Source organism: Micropterus salmoides, unplaced genomic scaffold (genome assembly GCF_014851395.1).
Source record: "Micropterus salmoides isolate LMB-PRFRI ecotype aquatic unplaced genomic scaffold, ASM1485139v1 Ms_hic_scaffold_5, whole genome shotgun sequence".
NCBI lineage: Eukaryota > Metazoa > Chordata > Actinopteri > Centrarchiformes > Centrarchidae > Micropterus > Micropterus salmoides.
Genome location: NW_024044237.1, coordinates 37,303,585 through 37,313,650, shown reverse-complemented (window position 1 = coordinate 37,313,650; position 10,066 = coordinate 37,303,585). Strand labels below are relative to the sequence as shown.

The window sequence follows — 10,066 nt, the reverse complement described above, 5'->3', positions numbered from 1 at the left end:
GGCACCACACGAAAAATGTCACTCAAGTAAAAGTCATCCAGTATAATACAATAGAAGTACCTGGTTTTAAAAGTACTTAAGTATCAAATGTAAACATACTACACATTCAAATTTGCAGATCTGATTAAAAGCAACCTATCTTTCTAAATACAGCCTCAAGAGGACAAGTGGATATTTCCCGTAGTGTGTGGAGGATTGCCCGGCGTCATAGCTCTGCTGTTGTGGTAGTACCCCCTTCAGTTTGGGACTGCATGTTAAGGATGAGACAACGAGGTAGACTCTGAAACTAACTGAAAACGCTTGTGATCAGGCAGAAATCTCACCACAAATCCACAGAGGTGTTATCTTCAGCACCACTGACAAAGGGCAGCTCACAGTCCCACACAGAGCAAGAATGGCTTCGGTTTCTATATTCCTAACCCTTCCATTGCAAAAATCTACCAGCTACGTCTCAGCTCGGTCACAAACTGGCTACGACTCACAGTGCGAAAGCAGGTCCGGTCTTCTGCACAGCCACACGTGACTCCACAATGCTCTCACTACAACCTTCCCCCTTTAACAAGCCTGAATAGAAACCTCTTCTAGTAAATGCAGTGCTGGTTTGAATGGACCTCTGTACACCAACTCAGTCCTCATAAAGTCTGTTAAGATTGGGGGGGGGGGGCAATCTGCCGGGTCATTTGGTGGAGCAGCCGCTGTTCCATTAGGGTCTGAGCTGCTTGTATCGGATGCTGGCTGTACTGTACATCTCTGGCTGTGCTCGTACTGGCCAACGATCCAGCCCCACGGCCTTTTCTTCTTTTCACCTTGCATTAGTCCAGACTTGTACTAATTTCCACATTTCCATCACAACTCAAGTTCTATTTTCTGAGCTGCAGTTTCTTAACATTTTACTATATGATAGTATTTATACTTTTAATTACTTACATGCAAATGCGATTTATGTTGCCTTTTAGGTTGTTGTTTACCATTTAAAATGTGTGCTACCATGGGAGTGACATAATTTGGCTGCTACTCATGAAGTCTGGGTGCATATTTTTTCCCCGAGTTTACAAGTAGGAAATCCGACTTCAGGTGGCATATCAGGATAGTTTTTCTAGTTGGGAGTTCCCAGTGGCCTTGAACGCAGCATATAGGCTAATGCTGAAATGACATCAGCACAAGATGCCTGAGAGTAATTGCCAGATAATTATCTAAAGTAACATTGTAACTAATTTCACTGTTAACATGGAAATGTACATTTTTACTATCTGATTTCATTTCACTCCTGAAAAGGCGCTGGGACATAAATTCAACTCATTCCTGGAAAGACCCAGCTGCAGAGAGATCTGACATGCGCACTGAGATGTGACCGCACTGATGAAATTAATAAATTAAATAAATTGTAATAGATCCTGATTCACATTACACGCTGTTACACACAACACGGTCATCATGGTGTTTCCAAAAGACAGACAGTTGACTTTATGAACAAAAACAATTATTTTAGCGTTGATCTTGACTGTCACGTGTTCCACTGTTGACACTAACCGTAATGTAGCCGAGAGGAGGCCCCGCCTACGTCACCTTTCGCCAAGTGGTCGCCGTAAAGGAGAGAAGAACTTTTGAAGCCGTGATTTCTGGGTTGGAGAACTGGTGAGTGCGTTTCCATGAGGCCCACTTTAATAAAAATGGATAAAAACAGGCGCACAGCTGTGGTTACAGTTAGCTCCCGCTAGTCTGCCGGCGGTCGCTTAGTAAGCCATTATAACATATGGATTGCATAGTACTTACTTCATGCTGCATGTATGGTGAGGAATTAACCTCAGTCCGCCGCACGTTTTGCATAACGTGCGCTTGTGCACATGTTTAATGTTTTGGAACCCTACGCTGGTGCGCGGTGTCCGGCGCGTGCTGGAGGGGAGCGGTGAAGTGCCAGGGAAGCCATCTTCCCAAATGTAAACACATGTAATCTCCCGATGTCAGCTTCCTAGGGATGTTTGCCAGTCTCTTATAATAATGCCAGACTATTCAGGGTTGACAATAACTTCTACTTTCGTGTCATTTAATAGGGGTTAGCGCAACAGTGGCCGCTGGTTTGTTTATAAAAACACAATTTATGTTGCCTTAGCGAAACGGCTTCATCAGATGTAGGACGGCTCGTGACCTCCCAATCTCAGTGAGCAGCATCGAGCTCTGGTTTAGAAAAGACGCAGAATAATAACTTTTGAAGCCGTGATTTCTGGGTTGGAGAACTGGTGAGTGCGTTTCCATGAGGCCCACTTTAATAAAAATGGATAAAAACAGGCGCACAGCTGTGGTTACAGTTAGCTCCCGCTAGTCTGCCGGCGGTCGCTTAGTAAGCCATTATAACATATGGATTGCATAGTACTTACTTCATGCTGCATGTATGGTGAGGAATTAACCTCAGTCCGCCGCACGTTTTGCATAACGTGCGCTTGTGCACGTGTTTAATGTTTTGGAACCCTACGCTGGTGCGCGGTGTCCGGCGCGTGCTGGAGGGGAGCGGTGAAGTGCCAGGGAAGACGATGAGGCCCACTATATCCAAATAAAGATTAATTTAAACTTTAACTTTAGTCTGGAAGTGGTCACGTATACTGTTACTTTGCTAAAACAAGTCATGAAAATATCTGCTTGAGTGAGAGTACAAAAGTATTTTCTGAAAAAAAGAAAAAAACACTTGAGTAGGGAGTAACATAAGAAATTACAAAACACACACACAGGGTCTTTTCTCATAGTTGTTTATTTGATGTGGATGTGACTGGAATTATTTCAGCCACTGGGCTTCCTCTGGTAAAGGTAAATAGGTGAACATAAACTCGTAGTTATTTGTAATGAAATGACAAGTCATCCGCTCCTGAACACCTGCCACATTTACACCAGGACAATATTCCTAAGCCTAAGTAAAGACTGATTTAAAAACATGTTCTTTCTTGTTGTCTCCTTTAATAAATTATGACTTAGCAAACAAATCAAATTAGGAGATGTCGCCGTTTCCTAATGTGTTACCTATTAAATACAGCTGTGTTCACTTTCACCTGTGGGAGATCATCTGTGCTTAAAACATGACATCAGTCACATCAGTTTGTCTCTGTGTGTGCATAATCTGGTCCCTCTACAACAGGCTAAACCACTGAGCGTGCAAAACAGACACTGCTCTCTGTCAGCTCAGCGTCAGCACGGTTTACTGATGGACTGACTTCGCAACCAGAGCCCGCTGCACTGCGCACTGAGTGACGGAATAGCTCCTTGCAGTCAATTGCAAGATGGCATTTAAAAAGTCCATATCCCTTGAATTTGTTACAGGTGTAATGCTGCATGCATCGTACTTGTTAAAAGTTCAGTCTTGTGTTTCAGCTGTTGACTTATTTCTCCACATGTTGGATGTTTGCTTTTCCATCACACACACAGAAAATGACACTGAAAGACTGCCCGGTGTGCCTGTTGGGTTATGCAAATGTTTCCGGGCACATGAAGGAAGTGCACGGTGTCACAGACCGGGAGGAGAGGAGGCTGATGCTGGGAATGGCATCAGGAAGGTCAGTAAAACTGTTTCCCCACACACAAACACACAGCTGATTACAGCTGATTACTGCTGAGTCTGCACCCATCCACCTAAACTCCATAATACAAGTTTATGTTCCTCCTCTTACTAGTAGATATTGTCAGTTGTAGTTCTCGTGCTGTATTTGATGCTTTGTTGATGCATGTATGATGTTCCTTAAATGTAAGTCGCTTTGGATAAAAATGAGTTAATGTAATGATTACTGTGCTTATGACGTTCCGATAATGTGTGACAATGTCTGTGTAGATATGGAGGCCCCCTGTGTTGCCCTGAAATGAGGTGCCGTGGGAGGGAGTTCACCAGGCTGGATTGTCACCTGAACACTGTTCACAAAATGGCGGTAGGCTTTAGCTCTTTTGTAAAAGCATATTGCTTTGCTGCCATTTCAGAGATCTGGTATACGCTGATTTGAGTGGTCTGTAATGTAAATTATTCAGATGCTGTGGCTCAGGAGGTAGAGCGGGTTTCCCTTTAATCGGAAGGCTCCTCCAGGCTGCATGTCGAAGTGTCCTTGGGCAAGATACTGAACCTCGAATTCCCCTTGGTGGCTGTTCCACCAGTGTGTGAATGTTAGTTTCTGTTTGAGCACTTAGGCTCAGTGTGTGAATGCGATGTAGTGTAAAAGTGGCTGAAAAGACTAGCAAGGCGCTATAGAAATAAGGAGCATTTACCTCAGTGTCTCACTTTATGTTCTGTGTTCACAGAAGGACAAAAGGACAGAGGTTTTGATGAAACAACGGAGGGCCGCCATTTTCTCAAGACTCAATCAAATAAAAAAGAAAAGAAAAGAAGTTGAAGTGATCCAGCAGTCCCTGATGTCCATTGGGCAGGGAGTGGACAACTTACATAGTGAGTTTGAATCTTTTCTGTCAGACTGTTGGCCAACCTATTATTGAATACTTTAAAAGAGAAGCTTCTCTCACCAGAGACGATCCGCTCCTCATTCAAGCAGTGGCACTAATATGCTGTTATTGTTGCCATTATTTTAGATTTTTTTGTGTGTATGTCTACCTGGCATAAAAGCTCATTCTCTTTATTACCATTACTGTCAGCTTTACAAGCTCAGTGTAAGCTTGTCCGTACTGACTGAGCAACAGGGTTCCAGCTTTGTAAGGGTAATGTCTCAGTAGCCATCCGGATCTGTGTCCTTGTGCACTGTGGTGAAAAGATACATATGTGTATACACATTTTCCAGGTTTTTCTGTGTCTTTCAGAAGCTGGGAAGAAAATAGGCTTCCATCGAAAAGGCCTGGCAACCGATGGTCTGGAGAAAGAGGAGGCAGGTCCTCCTCTGTGTGGTGAAGCTGCCTCAACAGCAGGTGGATCCTCACCACCACCGCCTCCACCACAGCCTCGTGTTCCCGGGTCACCACCGTCTGTTGGCTGTCCCTCACAGGACAGCGGCAGCTCAGTGGAGGCAGCAGAGCCTGGGACGTCTCCACTGGCACCAAACCTGAGTGAGGCCTGCAGCAGCTGGTTAGCTGAGGATTCATCTCAGGATGCCCTGGAAGTGGTGAGCACAGGTGCACAGCAGAATTCTAGCATCTCACAGTATGGGGGTCAACTTCTCTAAACCTCTCTTTCTTCCTTGCAGCTGTTCACCACTAACCTTGAGTGGGAGGTCGACAGCCTACCAGATTTCTCCTGGCTAGTGTAAGATTGTGTCCTCCTTGTATATATGTATATATTTGTTTATAATGTTTTACATTTTATTTGTATCTTTGTATATATATTTTAATAAATGGTTTGTTTGTATAAAATGTATTGCTTCCTTTTTTCGTGTTCTTTATGACACCAGCATTTCCAAGGAGCTTTCATGGGTTGGTTTCCTGATTTGGCTAAATTTCGCTCACTTTATTCCATCAGTGTCCTTAACATGACACTGTGTCAAGGGGCTTTAAAGGGCTGCAGAAGCCTGATGAATAAGAGCAGTGCTAAGTACATTTACTCAAGTACTGTACCTGGGTACACATTTGAAGCGCCTGTAATTTTCATGCCTATTTCTGCTTCACTACATGTTACAGAAGAAATTTGTACTGTTTACTCCACTACATTAATGTGGCAGCTTTAATGACCGAGCCCTTTACACATTAAGATTTTTTTAGGCACATGAAGGGTGTGTAAAACAAATTCCCAGGAAAGGTTAAAGCCAGTAGTAAAACACAGTTTTTTAAACATGTCTCAACATTTAAAATGACAAGATGTGCTGTGTACTCTTTATAAGGTTGGGACTGTTTGCAGGATGGGCGTTGGGTCGTTGTAGGCATTTCTCGCGATTTTCAGTTTCTCCAAACCAAATAGTTGAAATAAACCAAAGAGGACATTTGCAATACCACAAAATCAGTTGAACATCTCAAAATCTGTGAAAGTGTTCATAAGTAGCGCGTAAGTTCATAAAATAAGTGTTTTCAAGATAATATTAATGTGACCTTTGCTAAACATAATGAAATGTTTCCATGCTTTACAACATTCTTGTCAAAAGTATTCATAACATATAACAAGGCTTTACATCCTTTTCAAACCGTCTTCCTAATATGTGGCTTTGCTTAACATCCTTGCCAGAACGTCTTCACAACATGTGGGCAGGCTTTCTGAATTGGGAAGTGCCCCCAATTTTGATAGGCAGCTTGTGTCCCCAAATTAATGTCCCAGTAATTTAACAGTGTCAGTCTTGGAGGAGTCTTGATGCTGAGGAGACAAGGAGACGCAACACAGTAACTCCTTTTTTCTATATTCAAGAAAGCTTTTCTGGTGCTGATACAGAGACCTTCAGTACAGATTCCTTTAGCTGTACTATCTACAGCAGAAGGCGGCCTAGCAGACGGACCAGAATCTCTCGGAAGCTGCTGCTGTAGACTGAGGACCGTGAAAAAAAGTCCTCCACGGGCAGATTTTTGGCAAGGAACAGTCAAAAAATGTAAGTTCTCACATGCTGCTTTTAGAACAGACTGGCTGAACATCTCCATTTATGCAAAGAGACAACAATGCAATTTCCGCTCTGTTCTGACCTGTGTATTCTTGTTTCTCCTCAAGGGAATCTGCCACAGTGCAGAGGAACCCAGTCTGCTGCCTGATCTGCAAGACTCCCCAGGACCAGCTCCGGACCCACCTGGCCCGGGTCTGCATGAAGGACTGTACCCCAGAGGAGCGCATTGCCGAGCTACAGCGAGCCAAGGAGTCCCAGCTGCAGTGGGCAAGGAAAGGACGCATTTGGGATTACGCTGATTTATGTGACATAGTGCAGGACGATGCAACCCGCAGGACTCTGACAAAGACGTTCCTGCAACGCGGGTTTCTGGTCACCAACATGCCTCTGGCTGCTGCAATGGTGACCAGTGGCTCGGCTGAGGAACCGGACACCAGTTCTACAAGGCAGTCCCTCTCTTCTACGGGAATGTGCAGCCTGCTCAATAGTTTCAAGGTCACTGCTGACAACACCTGTTCCAGGCTCCAGCGGGGTGAGACTTTGGATGAGGGTAGGATGGCAGACCTGAGGAACTTCTGTATTACAGTCTTGGTGCTGGGGCTTCAGAAGACAACCCGGCAGGTTAGGGAGCTGACGGTGCAGGAGTGGTTTGGGCGAGCAAGGGTCAACCAGGGTGTTGTTGTGAAAATGACTGCCCGTGGAGCAGAGGACAGCTTCACCCTGACACTCCAACAAGAAGCCTGGTTCAGCTGTTACATGGCCAGCATCCGGTCAGTCTACCTGAAGAGCCAAGTAGCCGCAGGATCTGACCAGGACAGGTTTTTCTTGGGAAAGAACGGCACGCCCCTGACCCATGTCACCAAAGTGGTCGATCGTTTCTGCAAAAGGCACAGACCACTGGAGGGGAGCACCTCCACCATCGTGTCTGCAAAGCGCAAGGCCAGCATGACATGGGACAATTTTCTGGATGAGTTCCCTGTGACTTTGCATGGTGTTCCTCCCACTCAGGAGGAGTCAAAAATGAAGGGATATGAGGAGGGGCGCATCTTCTACCACAAGTGGAGGGACATGCAGAGGAAACTCAGGATCGATTACATCCTTATGGACTACCCACATCGAAAGCCTTCAGAAGCAAGGGTGAGGTACAAGATGCAAAGGGAAGGATGGACTTGCAATGCCCCCAAGGTGGAGGAAATTTTGGCAGTCTGGAAAAGTAAGGGGGGGTCTGTCCTCGCGGACCCAAACATCATGCAGGCAGTCCTGGACCAGAAGTGGAAGGGCCTGGCCATTACAGACCTGGGACCACCAAAGGGAAAAGGCGTGGTGGCAACGATGCCGTTCCAGGTTGGAGATGTAGTATGCGACTACCACGGGGAGCTGGTCACAGAGGCAGAGGGAAGGCAGAGGCAAAGTCAGGTACCAGATGGCACTGACATGTACTTCTTCTATTTTAAAAGCCACAATGGCACAAAGATGTGCCTGGACGCGCAGAAATTCCCCTGCTTCTGTCACCCCGACATTGACACTTTTGGCAGGAGGATAAACCACTCGGGCAAGAACTTTAATGTCAAGCCAGTTCGCTTTGCGTTGCCTTTTTCTGGAGGACTCAGGGATATCATGATCTTTGTTGCCACTAGAAACGTGACAGTAAAAGAGGAGCTCACGTGGGACTATGGTGTCAGACAGTCATCCTTTGGAGGAGAGGGCCGAAATCTGGAATGGCTGAACGAGTAGTAGATAGATCAGAAGCTTGTAAAATTTATTTGGGTTAAAGAGTTCATGCTGTATCATAGTTTGACAAAATAAAAACTAAAATGTTTATATCTGAAGACAAAAACATGTAAAAGAAAAAATAAAACTTTAAGTGAATGTTGGAAATTGGTCTTTTTGGAATGTTTGTTTTTGTTCACTGAATTTGTCCATCCAGAGCCCCCTGGATAAAACTGTTTCTAATAAAAAACTAAAATGTTTATATCTGAAGACAAAAACATGTAAAAGAAAAAATAAAACTTTAAGTGAATGTTGGAAGTTGGTCTTTTTGATTTAAAAAATAAGAATGTTTGTTTTTGTTCACTGTATTTGTCCATCCAGAGCCCCCTGGATAAAATTGTTTCTTTTTCAAACTACGCATGTATTCTGTGTGGGCTATTACAGGGGGATATTTTGTAAATGTATTCGGGCACCCTAGTAATAAGAGGACAAGGGATTCCGACCCACTCACAGATTATTAACAATGAGCTAGAGTTAAAGTAAAATTCAAGTGGACGTGATGCTACAAGATTATTCAGCACAGCACAATTTTACTTGCATCAACTGACAACAACTGTAAGATTTACATTTTCTTACTGCTCTCCCTGCATAAATGTAGTCAGATTTTTAGAAGAAAAAAAAATCTGTCTCAGAAGTGATGTGAAACTAATAAAGACAGACGCTAAAGCTCACTAATCACAGAGTCAAAGAGAAACAACAACAACCATTGAGACAGGATACAAAGGATTAACACTGTTCCTATAAAGCAGGGTAATAGTTAATGGTCAATGTTACAATCATTAAAAAGCACAAAGCCTCAAAGTAGTATTACACATGTATCAGTAGGGCAGACCAAATATGTGCATCACATACGGCATACATTCTTTTTTTAATGGTTATAAATCCCGTGTTGTAAATTGTTAATTGCTCAGGGTTAATTTTTCATAAAAAAAAAAACTACAAAGAGATCCACATGGACTGCGTTGACGCAGCACGGGGGCTTACAACACATTTCCATCTCAGGGTGTCAAAAACCTGATAAAGCGTCTATACTTGATGCATAAAGTACCCTTATGCTTATGTATCAAAACACACTGTATCAAGGTTTAACACAACAAAAAACTAAAATGTTTATATCTGAAGACAACAACCTGTAAAAGAAAGAATAAAACCTTAAGTGAATGTCTTTCTGAAGGTTTATTGTACTACAAGCACCCTGATGGGTTTTCCCTTTTAGCCTTAAGAATAAAAAAGAAGAGTGTATATATCTGTACATTCTTCTTTTTCCTTCATATATCCCATATATATATATATATATATATATATATATATATATAAAACCCTCCCCTGTTCTAGCACAGTGTTACCTAAACCCAGCTCTCATTATTTTTGAGCACTAATCCTCAAAAGCTAATGTTCTTTAGTTTGTGGGGTTGGCGCCCCCCTGCACCCGCCACCCCTCGCTCGATCGTCACTGACTCGAAATCCCTTAATCTACGGAGCCTGTTTAATATCTCAAGTCTTTCTCGATCCTCACACACTTTATCCAAACATTTTTGGTCCTGCATCTGTGGTTATATATTCTGACCTTCCTGTAAAACCACTTGACTTTCAGTGCTTGAACTGTCCTGTCCTAAACACTGATGCAAAAGTCCTTCCAAAGCCGGCTTCTCAAGATGGCCCACCACGGCCCTGTCCTGTCTTTGGTTACCTGTCTGTGGTTACCTGTTTGCACTTACCTATCTGTGGTTACCAGTCTGTGGTTACCAGTCTGTCTGTGGCTACCAGTCTGTGGTTACCTGTCTGCACTTACCTATCTGTGGTTA

General features: G+C 43.7%; 2 protein-coding genes across 5 annotated transcripts; both read left to right on the top strand.

Moving 5' to 3' along the window:
- The first annotated feature begins 1,282 nt into the window (after window positions 1–1,282).
- On the top strand, window positions 1,283–5,288 carry LOC119888114. 4 transcript variants are annotated; one of them, XM_038698553.1, is made up of 6 exons: window positions 1,283–1,635; window positions 3,412–3,539; window positions 3,812–3,905; window positions 4,270–4,414; window positions 4,780–5,078; window positions 5,160–5,288. In XM_038698553.1, the coding sequence occupies exons 2-6, from the start codon at window positions 3,415–3,417 to the stop codon at window positions 5,220–5,222; spliced, it is 726 nt and encodes a 241-aa protein (XP_038554481.1). In that variant the 5' UTR covers window positions 1,283–1,635; window positions 3,412–3,414; the 3' UTR covers window positions 5,223–5,288. The 4 variants fall into 4 exon arrangements, with proteins under 4 accessions (XP_038554481.1, XP_038554480.1, XP_038554479.1 ...); XM_038698552.1 differs by having other exon boundaries at window positions 1,598–2,237; XM_038698551.1 differs by lacking the exon at window positions 1,283–1,635 and having other exon boundaries at window positions 1,653–3,539; window positions 4,783–5,078.
- A 1,534-nt stretch (window positions 5,289–6,822) lies between these two features.
- On the top strand, window positions 6,823–8,291 carry LOC119889432. Its single transcript, XM_038700374.1, has one exon. It carries the CDS (start codon window positions 6,873–6,875, stop codon window positions 8,223–8,225), a length of 1,353 nt encoding a protein of 450 aa, XP_038556302.1. The 5' UTR covers window positions 6,823–6,872; the 3' UTR covers window positions 8,226–8,291.
- The last annotated feature ends 1,775 nt before the right edge of the window (window positions 8,292–10,066 follow it).

What these genes read in the sequence shown, in the direction of transcription:
- LOC119888114 (XM_038698550.1), top strand. Translation starts at nt 3,385, where the DNA reads ATGTTTGCTTTTCCATCACACACACAGAAAATGACACTGAAAGACTGC. An exon ending in ACACTGTTCACAAAATGGCG is followed by an intron (nt 3,906 to 4,269) that starts GTAGGCTTTAGC and finishes CTGTGTTCACAG; the next exon opens with AAGGACAAAAGGACAGAGGT. An exon ending in GGGAGTGGACAACTTACATA is followed by an intron (nt 4,415 to 4,779) that starts GTGAGTTTGAAT and finishes TGTGTCTTTCAG; the next exon opens with AAGCTGGGAAGAAAATAGGC.
- LOC119889432 (XM_038700374.1), top strand. Translation starts at nt 6,873, where the DNA reads ATGCCTCTGGCTGCTGCAATGGTGACCAGTGGCTCGGCTGAGGAACCG.